Source organism: Anabrus simplex, chromosome 1 (genome assembly GCF_040414725.1).
Source record: "Anabrus simplex isolate iqAnaSimp1 chromosome 1, ASM4041472v1, whole genome shotgun sequence".
NCBI classification, from domain to species: domain Eukaryota; kingdom Metazoa; phylum Arthropoda; class Insecta; order Orthoptera; family Tettigoniidae; genus Anabrus; species Anabrus simplex.
Genome location: NC_090265.1, coordinates 1,227,450,942 through 1,227,476,696, shown reverse-complemented (window position 1 = coordinate 1,227,476,696; position 25,755 = coordinate 1,227,450,942). Strand labels below are relative to the sequence as shown.

Sequence of the window (25,755 nt, the reverse complement as noted above, 5' to 3'; positions counted from 1 at the left end):
TTATACTGAGTCAAAATCAATGTCACTGAATCGTACGACTTCTCCTGACATATGCTCGTTATTTGTGTGGTAACACATTTCGAAAATTATAAAACTAAATTATAAGCTGATAAGTTCGGTAAGGGCCCATCACCTAGATGTTACGCCCCATTAAACAAGCACAATTATGGTAAATTATTTTGCTAGTCACTTGTAAAGTTTAAAAAATTAAGTAACAGTTCCATTCTTACACCCTTAAGCCTTGCAAATGTATGCTATTTACCACCAAAGTTATAAATAACTGAATAACTGAAGTCTTTACTTTCCACTCGTTTGAGGAGCTTCCATTTACAATTATGAAAACGGCCTTATGTTTGGATAGTTAAAAATTAAAAAGTGAAACCATCCATACAAAATATGAAGCTAAAGTACTCCACTATTTAATCTCAGTACTAAATGGAGTAGAATGATTAGCTCGGTGTATGGTCACCTTATCCCCCTCCCGCACAAATCAATCTGGTGCTCATTTCTGCAATAGGCTGAAGTGTGCGTCTCCGGAAGTGGAAATTTTGTTTCTAAATTTCTAAACTCTCTGAAAGGAAATATAATCCACATCCTTACCAGTGAAGCAATCACGCCTTTACTGACTCGGCTGAGTGGCACAAAAAATCAAATTAAATTCTTATCAAGAACTATTGAATTATTTTTAACCACATTGTGATGAAGCCATGTTTGTTTCGATTCATAGAATCCTACACGTCAGGGGCCGTGCTGGAGCCTTACAATCTCCAAGATATTTTGTATGTTCCACTGTACCACGTTTCCGTAAAACTTCCGCTTTATATTATATATCTTCAGTAGTGAGTACACCACTTCTCTAGTGAACGTGCGGGAAGCATTTGGAACAGCTATACATTTTACATCTCATTGACCTTCATAGTTAAGGATCATTAGGAATAAAGTCAATTTGACTACTTAAGAGAAGATCCTCACATAATATTTCTCCCAAGGGCTGAAATCTTTAACAAACATTTAGAAAACAAGTGCCAGTTTTAGTGCCTTTAAGGAGATTTACGAGCTGCAGAAAGCCATTTATACCTTGAGGCATTCTCTAATGTGATAATGTATACTGAAGCGTTGTAATGACATACTTACGTTAATATATCCAAAAATAGGTAAGTACCATTAAAATGTTAAAGGAAGTGATCTTCAAAGAAGGCTGGGAAGAACTAAATTAATTATTCGTCTCACATGCTTCTTCCTTATCTCCTGGCTTTCTACCAATTTACTGGAGTGGGAATTTAATGTGTGTTTTGTCCGTTTACTTGGCCGGATTCCTTTCCTGGTACCGATACTAATTGGAGTCATGTACTCACTATTACGTATTTGCGAGGTGCTTGGTGAAATGAAATGACGTATGGCTTTTAGTGACGGGAGTGTGCGAAGACATGTTCGGCTCGCAAGGTATAGGTATTTCGATTTGACACCCGTAGGCGACCTGCGCGTCGTGATGAGGATGAAATTATGATGAAGACGACACAAATAACCCAGTCCCCGTGCCAGAGAAATTAACCAATGGTGGTTAAAATTCCCGACCCTGCCGGAAATCGAACCCGGGACCCCTGTGACCAATGGCCAGCACGCTAACCATTTAGTCATGGAGCCGGACGAAGTGGTTGGTAGTGTGGTGCGATGTTTATTAAGACGAGCATAAACACCCAGTTTCTGAGCCAGAGGGACTAACTAAATACAGTTAATCCCCGGCTTGACGCGGAATCGACCCCGAGGCCCTCTGAACCAAATGATTCTAAGTTGACCATTCAATTACGGAGCGAGACACACGTCTTACTCAATTATGATAGCGTGTAGTTTATAATTTATATTTTAATATTTTGCTTCAGAAGAGAGAAAATATCCCATGTTTGTAAGCAAGCTGTCTACATCGTTATTCTGTTTAGAGTTTTCCCTTATATTGCGTAGATCCAGAGACACTTAATGAGAAAATATGAGGAGTGGCTGATATATTACAGAGCTGATTCCATCTTGGAAGGCTCGATCCCGGCTCATCCAATGGTATTTAATATGTGGTTCTCAAGAACTCCAGCATCGTGCCGGACGATTCACAGAGTTGTAAAAAGAAATCCTCCTGTGGGAAATCTTGCTGTCTTCGAAAAGCTGTGAAATTAGTTATTGGGACATAAGATCGATGCCACTCTTATTCAAATGTGTGGAACTGAGGGAGACGAGATTAGTGATCACTGATATTAACAAAGATCAACTTCACTACTGCTTACAAAGATGGACCTACGACTGCCCCGAATAAAAATGCTCATTGCCATTGGATCTTGATCACGTCGAGAGCTATCGTACCACAAGCATGCTTCCTCCACCCCACGATAAAAAGTTAAAGAGGTTGAACTAGACATGATCACAAGAACGTGGCAATAAGAAAATCGATGTAGGAAGTTTTTAATAGTTTTTAATTTACAATACACTCGGAAGATTTGGTAGCAACTTTCTGGTGACATTTGAAGCTAATGGGAGAAAGCAAAAGGACCTAGGAGAATGATGCACTCAGCCATATATGTTGCAAAGAGTAAGGTAGCGAAACCTCGCACAGGTGTAATTCCGACTTTAATTTCCATTCGCTAACAAAACACCACCACATCCTCTCACGAGCGATGGACTGCTCCTCGTATCACTCATCGTGTCCCAGTATTTGTATAATGATTAGGCTGGTGGAAACATGGAAAATTCGGTGCATAGTTTGATCCGACTTCTGCATCCTAGAGGTGAGTGATACTTAAAGGCACCATAAAAACGGCTGTGGGTTGTTTCACGATAACATCAGAACATACTCACCAACTGTACATGTGAATTGCTGATGCATTACTATTGGCAACAGTGATGCTATCAGAAGACAATATTTTTATATTCACGAGGTAGTGCATGGCCGGCCCAGTGGTGTAGGGGTAGCGTGCCTGCCTCTTACCCGGAGGCCCCGGGTTCGATTCCCGGCCAGGTCAGGGATTTTTACCTGGACCTGAGGGCTGATCCGAGATCCACTCAGCCTACGTGATTAGAATTGAGGAGCTAACTGACGGTGAGATAGCGGCCCCGGTCTCTAAAGCCAAGAATAACGGCCAAGAGGACTCGTCGTGCTGACCAAACGACACCTCGTAATCTGCAGACCTTCGGGCTGAGCAGCGGTCGCTTGGTAGGCCAAGGCCCTTCAAGGGCTGTAGTGCCATGGGGTTTTGGGTTTGAGGTAGTGAATGTCTATGATGATATGATCATTGAGAGGTATTGGATATGGTATTCTGAACTAATAATTTTACTTGGGCCACTGAAGAAGCATCTAGGTCACGCATTGGTACTTACAGGTTCACGAACTACGTGGCGTTTGATGACTTCTCGGGTTTTTCATCAAGTGGATCGGGGTTTGTGCACACAAGACATAGGTGGAAGAAAATTAGAAACCGACAAATTAATTGAACCATCATTTCTTGCCATCATGAGCTTATTTCTAAGTAGTCGGGATGAATGGTTCAGAGGGTAGATCGCTAGCTTTATGAGATCAAGTTGGTGGATTTGGTAGAACTCCTAGTACGTAAAATAAATTCCTTTGGAACAAAACTTCTGGCACATCAGAGTAACCGAAAACTGTAAACGTTTTTGGGCTGAAGACCAGTAAGATTATCTTTAATTCCTATTTACCAAGATACTTTTAGAAACGTAGACAAGTACAGGCAGGGACTATGTGTAAAATTAATCTTTACGATGTCGAATTTACGACATGAAGAAGTTGTGTATACTTCACAGTGAGAGTATTGTTGATATACGTATTGAATGACTCTAACAGAAACAGAATTAGGCCTAAGGGGACGGAGTTTAAGGCACTGACGCAGAACTGTGTTAGTTGTAAATAGAAGATCATTAAGGCATTAATTCAATCATAAAGGCATGAATATTGAACGCTAAAAGATAAAATTATCTGTAAAGGAAGTGATAGTAAAATATGTGTGCTTATTTAAGATTATGTTTACTCTTTCTGCAGGAGGACAAGGTACTCTTCTGGGCATCATCAACTCCTTCGTGCACATCATCATGTACTCGTATTACCTCCTGGCTGGGCTGGGACCTCAGTACCAGAAGTACCTTTGGTGGAAAAAGTACCTTACCATGCTGCAATTGGTGAGTTCTCATTAACATAGGCTAAACATTTCTTGTGGTGTAAGATTAACCTAAGTTTGTTAGAGATATTATCAAAGATCCAACCAGCCTGTATTGAGGCAGTGGCAACGAAAGATTCAAAACCTATTCATTCTATCCCACTAGTGTAAATTCGCAGACAACAGAGATACGACGACATATTCATTTACTGGTGTTAATTGAAATATTTTGCTCAGGTTCTCCGACTATACACATTTTTAATGCATTTTTACCTCCAGGTCTCATTTGAATATTTTAAAATGCATTTCTGCCTTAACCTAGGCTTAACCACTAATCAACTTTAGGCTTGTTGAACAATACCTATCAATCAACAGAATGCAGCTCGTTTATCGATTTCTTCTTCGTACCTTCACACCCACGACCGATGCTCTATAAATACATGTACTCTGGAGAAGTCTTGTTCATATTCCCCATCTTCATTTCTGACTTGGTCACAGAATGAAAAGACTTAATTCTTTGTTTCTGTTTCGTACTGATATTTAGATTCAGTGTCTTGCAGTCTTGGAGTAAAACTGGAAATCATGTTTCTAAATCAATAGTTAAATCTTTGAATTTTGGGGTTCATTCATCTGTAGAAACTTCAGACCCCAGGTAAATCCTATGTCTTTCATTAAAAGCAGCTCCGTCCAAGGTCACACTTGGCTCTTGCATCACGACAATGCTCCAGCACATCGTGCTAATGTAACAATATATTTTATTGCCAGATCAGGTTTGAATGTGCTTGATCACCCTCCATACAGTCCTGATCTTGCACCATGTGACTTCGCACTCTTCCCAAAAGTGAAGATGAAGCTGAAAGGGCGGCGTTTTGCATCCGGCGAGGAGCTTCTGGCAGCATGGGATCAAGAGTGTGAAAATGTAACCGAAGAAAAGTGGCAGAGTTGGTTCAATGACTGGTTTCGACGTATGGAGAAGTGTATTGAGTGTGGTGGAAATTATTTTGAAAAAGACTAAAGTGTCCGCTCACATTGCAAAACTATCCTAGTGCCCTTTGTATTTCTCGATCGACTAGGTGAAAATATACTATCTGTATAAAAGTCAAAGGGCTATAAAAACCAAGTAACTAAGCAGGAATGAGTGAGGTAGGGCTGAAGATTTTCCCCCTTTTCCTTTTCTATGTTTATATGGAGCATGTGGTATAGGAATCCAAATAAATTGAAATACCTTTTAATCAGTAGAATACATAACGATGGTAGAAGTAAGATACACATTAGCTCAAGCATAGAAGATCATTCTTAAGAAAGGAAATTTGTTCACTCCATATTTATGCATTCTAGGAAGACATTTTTGAAGACTTCACAGTGAACCGCGGCATTGCATGGAAGTGAAATATGATCAGTAACTAACTCAGAAACAAAAATAATGGAATATTTTCAAATGTGGCACTACAGAAGAATTCTGAATGTGTGATAGGTAGATCGGATCTCAATGAAGAAATACTGAACCGAGTTGGTGGGAAGAGAATGATTTGGCACAGTCTGACTAGAAAATGTGGTAACATGGTGGGGCATACATTGAGACAGCCAGGATAAGGTCAGTTTACTTTTTGAGAGAAATGCATGAGATAAGAACGGTAGGCCAAGACACGAATATGACAAACATGTTGGATGCAGTAGTTAGGCAGAAATGAAGAAGTGAGAAATGAGACGCATCGCTATTATTCCGAAACGGATACTGCTCAGCCGAAGAGGGTAATGACAAGCACGTGGTCAGATATTCACTCAGAGTGCAGCAGAATGAGATCTAGGCTCGTTTCTGGGAATAAAGAGTGCCAGGTACAGACCTTATCCCTTTATCATAGAATTACTGATTGTGAAAATTATTTACCTAGTTAGTCTTTCTTAATGCAATTATCTACTAATATATCCCTTCACAGAGTAGAGGTGTACGTAGTGGTGTAGCAACTCGGCTCAAGATATGAGAGTACTGGTTTCGCATTCCGGCGACTGAAGGTGGGATTTTCAGTAAGACCAGCTAGCGCAAAGTGACAGAAAGAGATCGTACAGTCTCAACCAAGTCCTAAAGTGAGCCTGGGGGCTTCGCCAATTCCACAAAAACGTGAGAATATTGCGTTGAAAAACATATACCACTTCCCAGAAAATGTGTATTTGAACTCCGAATGTCAAACTAATTCGCCCATTTTGAAATTAATTATCACGTGCCAGTGGTTCGGATTTAACGTAAACATGGTGGTTCCAGAAATCACCAGTCACGTTAGACTACCAGCTTGTTTGCTCTAATTCGCCTTCTTCAGTGATTCACTTTTAGGATGGCCTTCGCTCTGTTGTAGGTCATATGATAAGAATAATCACGAATGATGTCTCAACCGTGTTGGTTTAGAAAGAATACACTTGACAGCTGACTTATATTTTTACGTACAAATGAAGCAAAAGTGAAAATTAGTGTCCCTTAATTAGTTTACACAAACAAGGAAGACGCGTCGTGTGATAATTAAGAAGCACAGTATCTGAAATTCTTTCAGGGAATTCTCACGTAGCTTTTACCGCCTCCATTTATTCCATGTTCTTCAAGTTCACACAATTATATCACTTCCGACTTTTACTCTCTAACTAGAAATCACATTAACATCGCTGTCGTCGTTGTGAATTCAGTTTAATAATTAGGCCATCAGTTCCGTGTATTTGTCTATGCGTAGAATCTAATAAAATGACAGCTGTGAACAGTCCTGGCAACTACTGTCGTTCTTAAGGGGAACATTTGTCGTAGAAAGAAATTCCTTTCCGTGCGACATTGACATTTTGACAGTTAAGAGAGATTAAAAATTAATGGGTGTATTAAAAGTTGATAATTTATTTAGAGTGGAAAAGAAGGTAAAATACATCCATGTCAATTGGTGTTTAATGGGATTAATATGATAAACAAGGACCAATATTTTTTAGCACGTTAGTATGAAGTGTATTTACTTATGAAGTCGTAACATGGCACTTGGAAAGGAAAATAAATTCAAAAGTATTATCGATAGAAATAGACTTTAGGAGAAAATGTGCTAGAATTTTTTAAATTGGACAAAATTAGAAATGATATCATTTTGCAAAGGGTAGATGAATAATGTTGTCTTCAAGTTCATCGAAGAGAAGCTGTTGAAGTGGTACAGTCATGCCCAAAGAATGGATCCTGAGAGTCTACCAAAATACGTTTTGACCTGGACGTTAATAGTGAGAAGGAAGGAAACCGACCAGAGCTTGGATCCAAGGAATTAAGGCATCTGTACGCTAAAGGAGAGTGAATGATGAAGAGTGGAAAGATATGGAAAGAATGATTAAAAATAAAATTGAAGAATGTGAGATTACTATCATAATTTACTCAAGATTATGTTTTTAACTTTCAAACTGCCAATGCATTTGTCAATGTCATTTTCCAATATCTGGAGCGGATAACGATCTGTGAGTATTATATTAGGTGGGCCCAGGAAGATGTCGCAGATATTATAAACCTGGTAAATAAAAAGGAACTGTGTGATGTTGGATAAAACTACATTAAAAACACAGACGAGCACCAATCTAATGCCACTACTTATTCATCCTCGTGAAATCAGAGCCATTGTGGTTTGTGAAATAGTATGTAAGTGTAGCTACCTGGTCAACGACGGTGCTATCTCTTTTATTCAAATTTAACTTAGGGCATCCGAGATATCTTTACCTATACAATATAGAAATCTTCTTCTGGGTGATAGTGTCAAATATTTGTGTAACATTAAGTGTTAAGAAATATCAGAGCTGCCGCCTCAAATAATAATAATAATAATAATAATAATAATAATAATAATAATAATAATAATAATAATAATAATAATAATAATAATAATAATTCGTGGCGTTGGTTACTATTGTCACGTCCTACTGTAATTCGTGAACTACAGGCAACGGTTGAGTGGCCTAGTAATTGGTCCTAAGAGTCGGATACCAGTTGCTATGGAATAGGAGTGAACATCTAGGATATACTCACGAGTCGTGGCCCTCCTTGTGCTCAGGCGGATATAACTGTACATTCCACCGGGGGTTCCTGAACCGTTGGGGTGATTTTTTCTTTGGGACTATAATTAAGGAAGGTAATATCCTATTTCACAGAAATTTACCGAGCTAAGAATGTTTTAAGCAAGCCTCAGACCTATGGGTGCGAAGGATTCCCACCTTCATACGACCCTGGAAAACAACTTGGTTTATTAATTTCGCGTAGATATTGCTAGCCTGGTAAAACCCTTGTAAGGCAGGCCCGCCGACGAGGGTGGGTATCATCTGCTGTGTATAGGTGGAGTATATTGTGTTGTGTATGAATAACAGCATGGTGAATGAAATGGAATTTAGTGAGGTTTTATCAGTTTTATCAGAGTCAACAAACAGGGTGTCTTAGGATGTGTTAGGAATTAATGCTGTTCGGGTAAGAGGAGATGACGAGGAATATAGAAGGATAATATATGACAGGGATGGCGAACCTATGACACGCGTGCGACACGCGAACACGACTTCCACGGCACGCCGCACAACATACCAACATATTTTAATGTTTTTAACGTGTAATAAATAGGTCGAAAATCTACCAAGAGCATATTTTAACATTACGCTTTAATAAAGAAGTATATCACAATTTATTCTATGGCCATATTTTTTTACAAATTTGACTAGGTTAAAGCAAAACATATATCTTATTCTTAAAATTTACCTGTTCTTTGTAAGTGATTTTCAGTGATATTTCCAAAAAAAAAAAAAAAATAATGAAACATTCAGTCGAATGGATGTATATGTAATGCAATCTAATACTGAAATAAAGTCAAATCGGGAGGGGAGGGTTCCATGACGATTTTAAGGGAAAATAATGTGGTGTAGTGGTTAGTGTGATTAGCTGCCACCCCCGGAGGCTCCGATTCGATTTCCGGCTCCGCCACGAAATTTGGAAAGTGGTACGAGGGCTGAAACGGGTCCACTCAGCCTCGGGAGATCAAATGAGTAGAGGTGGGTTCGATTCCCATCTCAGCCATCCTGGAAGAGGTTTTCCTTGGTTTTCCACTTCTCCTCCAGGCAAATGCCGGAATAGTACCTAACTTAAGGCCACGCCCGCTTCCATCTCTCTTCCTTGTCTATACATTCCAAACTTCCCATTCCCCCCACAAGGCCCCTGTTCAGCATTGCAGGTGAGGCCGCCTGGGCGAGGTACTGGCCATTCTCCCCAGTTGTATACCCCGACTCAATGTCTCACGCTCCAGGACACTACCCTTGAGGCAAAAGAGGTGGGATCCCTCACTGAGTTCGAGGGAAAAACCAACCCTGGAGGTAAACAGATTAAGAAAGGAAGAAAGAGAGAAAAAACTCTTTAATATACACGCTTGTCGGAAAAGGTTTGCCAGCCCTGTGATAAGCCGTTCTTAAGATGCCTTAAAAGGGGTATGGCACACAACGTAGTTTCTTTTAGGCACGTATACGAATGAATGATTTGGATAGATCCAGCGGTTGGAGGAATTAGGACTCCAAATAAGAACTGATGTAGATAAGGAATTCTACGTAGAGGAAAGACGCAGAGCGAAACAGATCATTGTGGAGTCCAGGAAGAAATCATGGAAGGCTTTCGGTAATAACCTGGAAAGGCTTGATCAAACAACGAGAAATTTTACTGAACTGTAATAATGAGTCTCAGAAAAGGATAAAAAGGGGAAATGAACAATCTATAGGATAAATCAGATGAAACGATTGAAGACCATACGGTATCACTGGACAGAGGGGAGCAATTATTTAAATATTTTCTCAATGTAAAAGAAAACCTTCTGTTGAAGGCGAGAATAATAATAATGCAGTTAAATTACGCTCGAGGAAGAGAAAAGTATGGTAAATAAACTACCTCATCATGAAGCAGTAAGAATAGACGAAATATATTATACCTGAAATGGTATAATATAACTGGAAGGCAGAAATGAAATGACTTCCTAAAGTAAAAGAAGTAGCATGGAATGGGGGTAAGATAACTTCTGACTGGACGAAAGCAGTAAATGCAGCTAATCTTCTGGTTAAGAAGAATACAGGGCAAGTGTAACCAACTATACCAGGTAAAATAAACCATCTAACTCTCTCTCTCTCTCGCTCTCTCTCGGAATTTGCCCGGAGTGAGATCGAAGATCAGGACAATGATGGTTAACGTGCCATATTATCTAAATGTGCGTATTGGAATTAAGACGTTAGCAGATTATTCGATGTATCGCAGTAAACAATGCTGTCTGCTTAGTGCTTGTTGAAAGGCTGTCCGACAAGCTGTAGGTGCAGTGCCTGTGTTTGCGTGTAAATTTAAAATTAAGTGGGAGGAAATAATACGTTGGATACAATCCTAGCTTTCACCTAGAGTTGTCCCGCCCCATGGTTAAGTGGTTAGCATGGTGGCCTTTGGTCCAGGGGATCCCGAATTCGATACCCGGCTGGGTCGGGGATTTTAAGCTTAACTAGTTAATTCCGATGGCCTGGGGGCTGGGTGTGTGTGTGCCGTCTCCGTCATTAGAATTGTTCACAGGTAGGGCTCCTTCCTCATAGATGGCGCAGGCCACCTAACGGGCGCCAATTCGAAAGACCTACTCCAGACCTCTTCGGAGGCCACACGCCGTTAAACACTAAATTAAACGAAAGAAAATCACATTTAGACTAGTGGAGAGTGAGATTTTATCCCACTTTTCTTCTCAGATGTGACCGCGATGTTCGTAACTAAAAGAAGCAATGAATTAAACGCTTTTCTCACACCTTCTATTGCACAGGCTACTGCAGACAAACAAATAACACACGCAAGGACACATAGGTTTTACACACAGAATAACATGTAATTGAAGACCAGTATGTTCTTACTCATCAAAGAGACCTAAGTAAATAGTTAAAAATTCTGATTTTGAATTACAACTTCGAAAGTTTATTTGTAATAATAATAATAATAAACATAATAATAATAATAATAATAATAATAATAATAATAATAATAATAATAATAATAATAATAATAATTTTGTTGTTGTTTGAGTCATCAGTCCATAGACTGGTTTGATGCAGCTTTCCATGCCACCCTATCCTGGGCTAACCTTTTAATTTCTACATTACCGCTGCTTCCTACCCCTACCGTTCTTACCCCTACACATCCCTCCAAAACACTGCACAAGTCCTGGGTGTCTTAAGATGTGTCCTATCAGTCTATCTCTTCTTCTCGTCAATTTTATCCACAACGATCTCCTCTCACCAATTCGATTCAGTATCTCTTCATTCGTGATTCGATCTATCCATCTCACCTTGAGCATTCTTCTCTAACACCACATTTCAAAAGCTTCTATTCTCTTCCTTTCTGAGCTAGTTAACGTCCATGTTTCACTTCCATACAATGCCACGCTCCAAATAAAAGTCTTCAAAAACATGTTTCTAATTCCTATATCAATATTTGAAGTGAGCAAATTTCTTTTCTTAAGAAAGCTCTTCCTTGCTTGTGCTAGTCTGCATTTTATGTCCTCCTTACTTCTGCCATCGTTAGTTATTTTACTACCCAAGTTACAATATTCATCTACTTCCTTTAAGACTTCGTTTCCTAATCTAATATTTTCTACATCACCTGCCTTCGTTCGACTGCACTCCATTATTTCATGTAGCTATTGCTAGACTGGTGCGGCCATTGTAAGACCGACCTTCCAGTGCGTGTTATTCTGATGGAAGGAAGAACACACAAGACCCGAGCCAAGATAATTAACCATTCAGGATTAAAATCGCCGACTAGGCCGGGAATTGAACCCAAGAGCCTCTCAGCCGAAGGAGACTATGCTGACCATTCAGCATAGAGCAGGACTATAATAATAATAATAATAATAATAATAATAATAATAATAATAATAACAGTGTGTGGTGTTGAGTCATCAGTCCATAGACTGGTTTGATGCAGCTCTCCATGCCACCCTATAGTGTGCTAAACTTTTCATTTCTACGTAACTATTGCATCCTACACCTGCTCTAATCTGTTTGTCATATTTATACCTTGGTCTACCCCTACCGTTCTTACCACCTACACTTCCTTCAAAAACCAACTGAACAAGTCCTGGGTGTCTTAAGATGTGTCCTATCATTCTATCTCTTCTTCTCGTCAAATTTCGCCAAATCGATCTCCTCTCACCAATTCGATTCAGTATCTCTTCATTCGTGATTCGATCTTTCCATCTCATCTTCAGCATTCTTCTGTAACACATTTCAAACGCTTCTATTCTCTTTCTTTCTGAGCTAGTTATCGTCCATGTTTCACTTCCATACAATGCCACGCTCCAAACGAAAGTCTTCAAAAACATCTTTCTGATTCCGATATCAATGTTTGAAGTGAGCAAATTTCTTTCCTTAAGAAAGGCCTTCCTTATTTGTGCTGGCCTACATTTTATGTCCTCCTTACTTCTGCCATAGGTAGTTATTTTACTACCCAAGTAACAATTTTTATCCACTTCCTTTAAGACTGCCAACGGCCGTAGCCGTGTTGAAACACCAGATCCCGTAAGATCTCCGAAGTTAAGCAACATTGGGCGTGGTCAGGAGTTGGATGGGTTGCGCTGTTAGTGGGGGGGGGTAAAGGAATGGAGGAGGGGAAAGGAACTGGCCACCCTACCGCACGTAAACTCAGGCTCAGGCATACCTCTTCGGAGGTTCGGACCTGCCTTCGAGCAGAATAACCCTTACCTTACCTTACCTTACCTTTAAGACTTAATTTCCTAATCTAATATTTCCAGCATCACCTGATTGCGCACTCCATTACTTTTGTTTTGGACTTAATTATTTTCATCTTGTAGTCATCACCCAAGACTCGTCCATACCATTCAGCTACTTCTCCAGATCTACTGCAGTCTCAGATATAATAGCAATATCATCGGAAAATCTCAGGGTTTTGATTTCCTATCCTTGGATTGTGATTTCCTTTCTAAATTCTTCTTTTATTTCCTTTACTGTCTGTTCTATATAAACATTGAGAAGGAGGAGGGACAAACTGCAGTCTTGCCTCACCCCTTTCTGGATTGCTGTTTCTTTTTCATAGCCCTCTATTCTTATCACTGAAGACTCATTTTTATATAGATTGTATATAATTCTTCTTTCTCGGTACCTGATCCTGATCACCTTCAGAATCTCAAATAGAGTGGTCCAATCAACATTATCAAATGCCTTTCCTAGATCTACGAACGCCATGTATGTGGGCTTGCCCTTCTTAATTCGATGCTCTAAAATCAGACGTAAAGTCAGGATTGCATCACGTGTTCCTACATTTCTTCTGAAGCCAAATTATTCTTCTCCCAACTCAGCTTCAACTTTTCTTTAATACTTCTCTAAATAATACGTGTTAGATTTTGAAGACGTGAGATACTAAAATAATGGTGCGGTAGTTTTCACACTTGTCAGCACCGGCTTTCTTGGGAATAGGTATAACAACAATCTGCCGAAAATCGGGTGGCACTTCTCCTGTCTCATTACACTTCACACCAAATGGTATAACCTCGCCATGTTGGTTTCTCCTAAAGCAGTCAGTAATTCAGGGGGAATGCCATCAATTCTAGGTGCTTTGCTATTTAGGTCTCACAAAGCTCTGTCGAATTCCGATCTCAAAATTGGGTCAGCCATTTCGTCTGCATTAACAGCCTCTTGTTCCAGAACCATATCATCTACGTCCCTACCATGATACAACTGTTGGATATGTTCCTGCCATCTTTCTGCCTTGTCTTATTTCCCTAGAAGTGGCTTTCCATCTGAGCTCTTAATATTCATACACCTAGATTTCCTTTCTCCAAAGGTTTCCTTGATTTTCCTGTATGCAGCATCTACCTTTCCCAGGACCATACTACTTTCAACATACTTGCACTTCTTCTTCATCCATCCTTTCTTAGTTGCCCTGCACTTAATATCCACTTCATTCTTTAATCGCCTGTATTCTGCCATCTTTTTTTTTTTTTTTTTTTTTTTGCATTTTTGTATTTTTGTCGTTCATCGATCAGGTTTTGTATATCTTTATTATATCCGTTGATTCTTAGTCGATCTTTCTTTTCTTCCTAACATCTCTTCAGCAGCCCTAATACATCATTCTTCATGACTGTCCATTCTTCTGCTACTGTGTTTCCTTCAGCCTCTCCATTTAGTCCTTGTGCAACATGTTCCTTGAAACAATCCTTCACACTCTTTTCTTTCAAGTTGTCTAGATCCCATCTCACTGGATTCCTTCCCTTCTTCAATTTCTTCAGATGACATTCCATGACCAACAAGTTGTGATCAGAGTCCACGACTGCTCCTGGGAAAATTTTGCAATCCAATACCTGGTTTCTGAATCTCTGCCTAATCAAAATGTATTTTATACCTTCCAGTGTCTCCAGGTCTCGTCCATGTGTGCAGTCGTCGTTTGTAGTGTTTGAACCTTGTATTAACAAGGACTAAATCGTGAGTGGTGCAGAATTCAACCAGCCGTCGTCCTTTTTCGTTCGTCTGTCCCAATCCAAATTCTCCTACTGCCTTACCTTCTCTTCCTTGGCCTACCACTGCATTCCAGTCTCCCATCAAAATTAGATTCTCGCCAACTTTTACATATTGTATTAAATCTTCTATCTCTTCATATACTCTTTCGATTTCCTCATCATCCGCTGAACTAGTAGGCATATAGACCTGCACTATTGTAGTGGGAATTTGTTTGGTGTCTATCTTAAAAACAATAATCCTTTCACTATGCTGGTCGTAGTAGCTTACCCGCTGCCCTAGTTTCTTATTCATTATTAAACTAATTCCTCCATTTCCCCTGTTTGATTTTGTGTTGATAATTCTGTAGTCGCCTGACCAAAAATCCTGCTCTTCCTGCCAACGTACGTATTTAGCGTATACCAACTACATCTAACTTTAGTCTATCCATCTCCCTTTTCAGATGATCTAACCTACTGCAACGATTCGTACTTCTAACATTCCATGCTCCGACTCGCAAAATGTTAGTATCCATGTTCCTGATGATCGCCCCCTCTCGTGTAGTCCTCACCCGATGATCCGAATGGGGGACCACTTTACACCCGAAATATTTTACCCGAGGGGAAGCCATCATCAGTACATTACTGTTGTAGTTTCCCGTTGCTTTCAGTCGGGCAGCAGAATCAACAGAGCAAAACCATGTTGAGTATTATTACAAGGCCATATCTGTCAATCATCTAGACTGCCGCCCTTGTAACTTCCGAAAGTCTGCTACCCCCCCCCCCCGCTATTTCAATGAACCGTTCGTTAGTCTGGTCTCTCGACAGATACCTATCCGATATAGTTGCAACTATGGCTCGGCTATCTGCTTTATTAGGACGAGCAAGCCTCCCCACCGCGGTAACATGGTTCTCAAGGGAATAATAATAATAATAATAATAATAATAATAATAATAATAATAATAATAATAATAATAGGCTAACTGTTCCTCGTTTCTTCGATAGTAAACTATTTTGAGATGCCAGGGTGTCGGAATATTGTGCCTAACGAGTTACGTAATGTGTTAGAAGCCAATGACAGGCATTTATCAAATTTGCGTACCTTCAAATGTCACTACAGCTGGATCGAACACCCCATCATGGAAACAGAAGGACAACGACCAACTAAAACCGTCAATGAGGTTCAAAATTATTTCTATTTGTTATGCAGGAATCATTTCCTTCATATTATGTCTTCGTAAATATTCATCATCATCATCATCTGTTCACCCTCCAGGTTCGGTTTTTCCCTCGGACACAGCGAGGGATCCCACCTCTACCGCCTCAAGGGCAGTGTCCTGAAGCTTCAGACTCTTGGTCGGGGGATACAACTGGGGAGTATGACCAGTACCTCGCCCAGGCGGCCTCACCTGCTATGCTGAACAGGGGCCTTGTGGAGGGATGGGAAGATTGGAAGGGATAGGCAAGGAACAGGGAAGGAAGCGGCCGTGGCCTTATGTCAGGTACCATCCCGGCATTCGCCTGTAGGAGAAGTGGGAAACCACGGAAAACCACTTCCAGGGTGGCTGAGGTGGGAATCGAATCCACCTCTACTCAGTTGACCTCCCGAGGCTGGGTGGACCCCGTTCCAGCCCTCATACCACTTTTCAAATTTCATGGCAGAGCCGGGAATCGAACCCGGCCCTCCGGGGGTGGCAGCTAATCACGCTAACCACTACACCACAGAGGCGGACTTCTTAAATATTAAAAAATAAATAATGTTGGTAGTAGAGCACTGGAGTTATTGAACATTTGAATTTCGCAACACTCCCTCCAAATCTAAGAAGATGCCATTATTCTTTCAGTCCACGAAATCTTTCTATTCACATTTTCACGTCATCCACTGGGATTTAATATCCACTTTCGAACTGATTTTCTACTTATAAATTATTTTAAAACCAACGCGTAACACATTTATATGTGTACGTTGTAAATCTACAGGAACGCCGCCAGATGGCGACGCGTAGTCTTTCGATAGTGCTCAACAGATGGCAACAGCGGACTATTCCTTGTCCTTAGATAATGGTAAATGGTTTCCCTTTCTGCCGCCAGAGAGCATTTAAAGTAGCTGCTGCTCGCAAGGTCTGTCTAGGGAGGTCAAGTCACGAATGCTTCTTATGGAGCCGCCATATTGGGTCTTTAAGCGACCGTAACCAAAGGCAAGTGTATTCGAATTTAGAGGATTTCGGTACCGTACAATGAAGTAAAAACAAAATACTGAACTTGAAGTACTGTACTTAAAGTACTAAAAGACAGTTGTAATAAATTACCTTCAGCGTTTTCTTTATTAAGCAAGTAATTACCGATACTGGCACTGCGTTTCTAAAAGATAACCGCAGTATGTTGAATTACACTGAATGCATTAAATTATGTATGGTAACTGTTGTTATCCATTCACGTGGTATTTCTTTGGCTTTAAGGCAAAAATACTCTGCACATGTGCAACAACAGTGATGTTCTTGGCTACTCTTAATTAGTTTATTGATAACCCATGCACCTATATGGTACAAAGTGGTGTTGGTGATTATTGTTTTAAGAGGAAGTACAACTGGGCAACCATCCTCTACAAACACTAATCAGAAGAAAACAAATGGAAGGGGTCCAACACTTCGAAAAACGAAGGTATCGGCAAAAGAAAGATGAAGGCGACAAAGTACGTGGAAATGAAAAACTTCCTAGGTCTCGAATGCGCTAATGCCGTCGCGGTCGGAAAAGAACAAGTGTTGACCAGGGGAGGTCGGATAGGCTGGAATAGGTGAGAGCCTGACACAAGAAAGTGAAAGCAATGTAAAGACTCAGCTAAGGGCCTCGTAGTGACAACCCAAATGGATTTCCCCCTGTGGGTGGGGGCAATAGAACAATAACACCCACGGTATCCCCTGCCTGTCATAAGAGACGACTGAAAGGGGCGTCAGGAGCTCCTAACTAGGAAGCGTGGGTTGGCGACCACGGGACTCTTAGCAGAGTCCTAACATTCATTCATATAATAATAATAATAATAATAATAATAATAATGGTTAAGAAAATTAAAGCCATTGGTAGACACGATTCCATAAGAAATACAAATTCAGTCACTATTAAGTTGAGTTAACCTAGGATAGGCTATTTTAGGGATTACATTAGGATATTGTGTTAGGCTATGGTACGTTAAATTACAGTAGTTGATATGTGCGAGTGAAGCGAGTATTGTGATCTTTAAGTATTTATCCAGTCATATAATGTACTCTACAGAACATTTAAGATGAATGAAATATAGCTTTAAATAATTACAGTACCGTATAAGACTGCTATTAAGAAATGTTGTAATGATGGCAAGCTGGACACAAATCGTTGGTTTGAAGTGATAGGCCAGCGAAATTAACCAATTATGGTTAAAATTCCTGACCTTGCCGGAAATCGTACCCGGGACCCCTGTGACCAAAGGCCAGCACGCTAACCATTTAGCCATGGAGCCGGACACATGAAAAGGAAATTTTCATAGACATCAATACCGGTACCACTATTTCGTGTTACTTTTCCTGCTTGTTTTGAAAGACAATTCTCTTTCTTTGGGAGGTTTCCTATTATATGTCAAAGACTTGGGTGGATTAGGGACGTTGAAGATTGTTGGAATGGAATTCCACTTGAGTAATTTCCGTCCATCTGCCCTCTTTAGTTCAAATTGCGATTCTTCAAAACGATGCTAAAGAAAATACATAATAAGACCTAATATAAAACATCGTTTATATAAAATTATTATTATTCAGGAATAATACGAATGTATAACTTCACTAACCGCGCTCAAGACGGAATTATCTGTACATTGCGATTTGTCACGCCTACAATTTTGTACCCACTGAGCTCTCCTTTCCTTAGCTCTCGGGAAGCGAAACACTCTCATTCCGTCAGCTGTCTTATTTTGACAATTTGGTGCGGCACAGTATCCTATTTTTCCTTCAAAATACAAGTAATAACTCACATCATTACATCGGGCACGCCCACATAACAACGATATTTAAGACCCAATATGGCCACCGCCGCAAAGGACTGTGGTAGCGTGACCAGACCTCCCTAGACAGACCTTGGCTGCTCGTGGTATGCATTCCCCTTTGCCAAGGCAGACCTACTCGCTAGTACAGTAGGTACTTGATAACGCGAGACCTCATGCTGGTTGTTAATCAGTTACTGGCCCGGACTCTTAATAGATTTATATACTACAAGCATGTACCCGCGGCTTTGCATGTGTTTATTAATCGAACAGTTAGATGTTTTGTTTATTTTATTTATTGAAAATCAAAATTTAAAAACATGTTAGCACATCGTTTTTACGTAAATTGTATGAATTACATTAATTTATTTCAGTGCTTAAGAAACTGTGCTAGTGGATGGTGCAAATAATTTTAAACAATATAAAAGACCATATTAGGAAATCCTTGTAGTGCTTCCGGATAAACTATATTAAATGTCCTTCCATTTGGAGCTAAGATGTATAGAATGTTTGCCTTTCCAACTCTTAAACAACAAGCGTACAGTAGACCATGGGATAAGCACGGTTTCCGAAGATCGAGTCTTACAACTTGCGGTAATTGTTCTTGTAACTTGTTGATGCACATAGCGAAACCCAAACGACTGGGCAACGGCAGACCTCTAAATTGTAACGGTATATCCGAAGAGATGATTAGAATCCCAGGAATGAATACTACTTCGCCAGTAGCATTTCCAGTCATGATGGTGAATTTAATAATATTCAGGATCAGTTTCTTGACTGAGAGTCGTGCTCCATAGCAGAGGGAAGGTGGATTCATATTCCTGAGAAGGATAATTGATGCTACAATCTTCAGCTTGAAGATGTTGGAGGGTATTCCAGGTGATTCTAAGTTGTTCAAAAGTTCTGCCGTGTAGTTGACGGCGTCATCTGTATTACACGCCGTATCGAGAGACTTATACATTTGTGGAACGTTGGGTAACTCTTGTAAAAGCCGCTTGTTGATGACGGTCTCTGCATCATTTCTCGGAGCAAGAATGGCTGTTTGACACGGCCATACGTGTACATTTTAAGTGAATGAAATTAATGTCTGTCTGTTAGGTCATCAGCCCAGAGGCTGGTTGGATCCTCAAATAGCACCACCAAAGGTTATGCAGTTATAAGGAAACCCCCAAAACCAATGGCAGCACCAAAATGAGGCGTACTAGGCAAGATGGGGAGTGAGGTAGTTTGCCATTACTTTCCTCACTGGGTCAGAAAGTACTATTGCAGCACGACTGACCCTATGAGCAGCACCTTTCATACATAACACTCAGATGCACTAGTCATGCTCTGAATGTCATTACTCCATATTGTCACAGCCATGGATGTTGACTGGGACTTCGGTGGAAGCTACACTTTACTCTGGCCTGTGCCAAGAGATGGATGCAAAAGTACTGTATCCATCAAGAAATGACAGCAGGCAGATGAAATTAATATCGAATAAATATGGAACCATACCCTTACACGTAATTCAAAGTATTTATTTACAGTGACGTTGCAACTAAAAGATAAGAATAACACAATGAAATTAATATCGGGTATATATGAAATAAATAATTGAAACGATAAAATAATAAAACACCTTTACCTGTATAAATACTCATCAAGAATAAGCCTCTGTAAATCATTTCAGATCTTTGCTTGCCGTAGATATGGCTGGGCATCGCACACATACACAGAGACAAACAGTTCCGGATATTATGTACTGAATATGGCTCCTCGTGTCGGGGACAAAAAATAGCTTCCACCATCATGGACTTACAATGGCTCCTTGACTTGAATAACTTACCTTATGTACGTTGCCTGGCGACAGTGAATCTATCTATCTATCTATCTATCTATCTATCTATCATCTCTGACAGAACAATGGATTTTCATATCCATACACACGTTTTCCGCTGGTTTTTTGTTCATAACTCACCAACGAGAGCGAAAATTAAAAATCCGACTTCGAGGTGTATTTGGACTACCTACGTTAAAAATTTCAGATCCCTGCGTGCCGTAGATTTGACTGGACATCGCGCACTCACACTGAGACATACAAACAATTCCTTTTATTATTATAGATATCAATAATCTCTTTTGGGACCAGTTCCGTGGCCAAATGGTTAGGCACATGGTCGCGGGTTTGATTCCCGACAGGGTCGGACATTTTAACCATAATTGGTTAATCCCGCTGGCACGGGGGCTCGGTGTACGTGTCTTCTTCATCATCATTTCATCCTCATCATGATATGCAGGTCACCTACGGGAGTCAAATAGAAAGACCTACACCTGGTAAACCAAACTTGTCCTCGGACACTCCCAACACTAAAAGCCACACGCCGTTTCCATTTCATCTCTTGTAGAATAAGCACATGTGATTCAACCCAACTTCACTGTTAAATTTACATATAGATATTTTAAAAATTATGACAGCTAAAAACTCCTACGTTATATTTTAAATTGCAGCAAGAAAGTGTTTTTAACCAGTTGGAAAAAAACAGGCGCTACTAAATTTTAATGTTATCTCACGAACTTCACATTTCATCACGTACGAAGGAGCCTGTCAATGAATATTTCATAATTAAAGAACAAGAGAATGGTTTATTGCAAGATTTCCTAACAAATATACACTATATGAGGTATAGGTCGGTCGCGTGGGTTAGAGTTTACCTTTCCACTTGATTAATCCGGTTCAGTCTCCAGCTGTGTGGCGAATTTAAAGCAAGCTCCCTCGGGAAACACAATTTTTACTTCCTAGATGTAGTTTCAGTGAGTTCCGTACATTAACTCCAGCGGAGTGTTGATATAGTAACTAACATTCATTTAATGTCTTAGTCTTACCACCCATCTAGACCCAACGAATTATGCACATCAGTACAAATACCACGGTCAAAAGTTTACAAAACAATTCACAAACAATAGGAGCAGAGGGGTTTTGGTCAAGATATCCCTAATCGTATTCTTCCTGACATTAAAAGTGATATTGTTTGGTAAGTATGTCTGATAGGAAAGAGCACGTCATATCACAAAGGCCTAGATTTATTTTTGTTAATATTCAAAGATTTATCAACACTTTGCCAAAGTAGGGGTACACTTCAGTGCTTTTAGAACGAGTTTGAAATAATGTTCGCTACAGTTAGCTCCAAACGTTGAACCTATTACATTTCTAACATAACATAAGTGCGCACGTTTACTACCAAAGTATACGAAGTATAGATTCGTATTAGTCAAATGTATATTAAAGAATAAATATTTTATTACGAAAATACCATAGCATGAGTAGATGTATACAAACTCCGACGCAGATTCTTCGGTGCAAGGATCCGCCCAGGAAGTTCGTGACGTATGAGTTGTTTCTTATCTAGTTTGATTTAAATATCCGCATCAAATTTTTGAAGGATGGAGTAAATGCGGTATGAACCTTATCTAACGGATTATTTCAATATCATATTTTAGTCAAAAATAGATTATGGTATCTAATATTTAATTATGTATTTATTTATTTATTTATTTATTTATTTGCTAGTTATTTAAATTAGCACTAACACATCTAAGATTTTCGACGACGCAAAGATCGGAAAGGGTTAGGACTGGGAAGGTAGCGGCCGTTGTTGCCTTAATAAAGGTTCAATCCCAGCATTTTCCTGGTATGAAAATGGGAAACTACAGAAAACCATCATCAGGGCTGCCGACGCAGGGATTAGAATTCACCATCTTCCGAATGCTAATATGTCGATAAATACGATAATATCAATAGAGTGCTTTGTATACTTATCGGTAAATAGGAAACTACAGCAAAATCATCCACGTACAGATCACGAAGGCCGCTGTAGAAGCACAAGTTAAAGGCTTCCACTACCTGTAACTTCGCAGCTGTGCAAAATAGAACGATTAAAGCCTTGTCCGGCCGCCTTTTCCACCAGGAATTAACCTGGTACTCATTTTCGGGTAAGCTGATTGAAGCTTAGGGTCATATGCCTTTCCAGATGTGGAAATTTCGTTTCTAAATTTTTCGACTTCCTGGCGGGGCATCGAACATACATGCTTGTGGGTAAACAAAACACGATTTTACTGCTTCGGCTGGATATACCCTAAATAGGAAAATATGACTGGATTTCCGAAACTGACTTCACACTCTAAAAAAGTCAGTCTTTTTCTTGTAGCGAAGATGGGAGTCGTGCCCGGGAAGCTTTCACGGTGGAGGTAGTTACACTATATCAATCCAATACAATAAATACACAATAGTGGAAACAACATAATGTGTCTGAAGTCTGTTCTAAATGCTGTCATAACAGGTACTTGGAATTTTATTGAAAAGGACGTTGTTAAAATGCCGGAAAGCAATTACACGGAAGTGTCACAAGTCAAAACCCCAAAATGTCTCCGGCCTCAGTACAGATCGAACTCTTTCCTCTGGGAACAGAAGGCCACTAACCAACAAATGCTATATTAAAGTCGTCTAAAATCTTCTTCATCCCTTTTTTCCTGACCTTTTGTCAATTAACTGGGACCGTCAACACTAATACAGATTAAGCTTACTTTTTACGGTCGGATTCCTTTCATGACATCAACACTACGTTGAAGTATGAAGTGATTTGGAAACCTTATTTACAACAACCAAGAATTAGATTGAGACATGTCAGTTAAAGTAACAGATTTCATCTAGCCCATTCCAGAAGCTAAATTGTAAACACTAGGTCTTGCCAGCAAAAACCAAACCCCATGGTGCAACAGTTCCGAAGGGCCATGGCCTACCAAGGGACCACTGCTCAGCCCGAAGGCCTGCCGCTTGGTTTCTAGACCAGGACCGCGATCTCACCGACAGATAGCTCCTCAATTTTAATCACGCAGGCTCAGTGGACCTCGAACCCACTCTCATATCCAGGTAAATATCCCTGACCTGACCTGTAATCGAACCCGAGGCATCTGGGAAAGCGGCAGGCAATGCCACACCTACACCGCGGGGACGGCCTTGATTGATTGATTGATTGATTGATTGATTGATTGATAGCGGGGTCTATTATTTAATTCTATTATTTAATTAGTATAAAGTAGCATAGCTATTTTAGCACAGCCAAGACAGGAGAGGTCAGTTTTTCCGTCAGTGTAACGCCACTGAATAACTGTACATAACAGCAGTTGTGCAAAATATAATATCCGAACCTTTTTCATATCTATTTATCCAACAAGGAATAACAATGCAAATATTCGTGATTTTTACTTTCTTTACGAACTTTCTAATATCTCCGTAAATATTAGTTTAAGAAAAAGTACTAACTTTATGCATAAACAGTGATAAAGGAACTGTACTAATTTTTATTTCTAATACATTTTTACCATACGAGCTAAACCAATGAGGATATTGTAATATGAATTTAGATATTTGTGAATGCTCATCAACAGTGCGTGTTAAGTTGTCATGTTAACGGGTGTTCTTCTGGTTTTCATAAAGATCGAAACCACGTGGTCACCAGTCATTGCTCAGAAAGATAAAGTACAGCTTTAAATGAAAAGGAAAACGTGGAAGAATAATCACTCAAGGAATGAGGAAAGAAAAGGAATCATAATGAATGAGGATAACTTAAACCTTCCTCGACCTCGAATCCTCAAATAATGCCGGAAGAAAACAAAATTCTACATTCCTTATTTCATGGTATTTGGATATTTTCTTCCGCCAGTGTACTTAGGATAAGATTAGTGTAAACTTTCCAAAATTTCAGGTTGGTATTATGAGGCTGACCTGGAATAGACGGCCAAACTCAGTGGCTCGCCTCCTGAACCCAAGTTGGTGGGTTCAGTTCTGGCTCAGTGTATAGCGGGGCGTAACGTAATATTATTAACTTGTTATATTTAAACATCTAACTACCATGTCAAACCGAAACTATTTTTCTCCACTTTTCATACCCTCTACAGCAGAGTCTTAAAATGATTTTGTTCTATTTTTTTTTTGTTTCAGGTCCAATTTACCATAATTTTCATCCACAACATTCAGCCTCTAATTTTCGGAGGATGTGACTACCCCAGGATCATCAGTATACTGCTATGTGTCAACCAGCTCAACTTCATGTATCTGTTTGGAATGTTCTACATCCGCACGTATAGGAAGAGCAAAAAGTTACAGTGACACACAGTGTTAGGTTTTAAAGGACCATGCATCACAAGAACACGGTGCTTTAGTGGAGGGAGGAGATAAACGCCATATTGGTGCTTCATAGACTTTGTTTATACGTTATATATATAATGTATTTTATCTTATTTTGTAAATAAATTTAAAAAAAACTAGTTTCTAATTTTTGGTTTTCTTTGTTATATGCACCTTGTTTATATGAAATGGCAGGAAGCCAAAACAGCAAAGAGTGTCATTATTATTTTCTGAACAGTGTGAATGCCAAGAATTTATTTTTTAATTATGTAGTAGTACCAGTGTCGAAAGAAATTGTTTAGTTAGATTATGTATTTCCAACCCTTAGTCTCTGTCTGATAGTAGGTCGGGCATGAGGTGAGATGATATTATATGGCATGTATCTGACGGTCGGTTTCGTGATAAAGGGTATTATATACAAACTAATTAGTGCATAATACATTGCAAGAGCATTGCGAGTCATTCTTGACATTAAACACAGAGGGAGAGGAAATGATCGCGCTCCTTGAAGAGCAATGATATCGTTAAAAGACAGGCCAAGAAAGGTGTGAAAGTGAAGGACGCTCTTGACTTAACCTCAGTTGAGGTGCTAATGAAAATGAAATGTATTACGATGACTGAAATTGGGTAAGTAGGTGGAAGGAATCGGCTGTGGCCTGCGGATAGGGACTGTCCCGGAATCTTCCTGTAACTGAAAGTGAGAAAACACTGAAAACCACGCTCAGGATAGCTGAGGAGGGTCTCGAACCCACTCACCTCCCGAATGCAGAGCTTGGCTCCATAGCTGTAGCGCAGCCACTTTACTCATTATGTTTAGTTAGAGAGTACTTCTATGATTTTTGGTGTCTTAGCCAGCATCCTCCTCTGTTGAGATAGAGATGGTAGATTTTAACTTTTCAAAGCTAAAAAAATAACGATGCAGCATCTTCTAGCATCATCAA

The 25,755-nt window shown here is 39.8% G+C and overlaps 1 protein-coding gene across 1 annotated transcript in view; it reads left to right on the top strand.

Annotated features, from left to right (window-relative positions):
- Positions 1 to 24,946, top strand: part of LOC136877766 (very long chain fatty acid elongase 7) — a 163,421-nt gene extending 138,475 nt beyond the window's left edge. The window contains exons 6-7 of the mRNA XM_067151975.2: positions 4,037 to 4,173; positions 24,629 to 24,946. Of these exons, the coding sequence (XP_067008076.1) occupies positions 4,037 to 4,173; positions 24,629 to 24,796 (305 nt within the window). The 3' untranslated portion in view covers positions 24,797 to 24,946. The remainder of the gene's footprint in view (positions 1 to 4,036; positions 4,174 to 24,628) is intronic.
- The last annotated feature ends 809 nt before the right edge of the window (positions 24,947 to 25,755 follow it).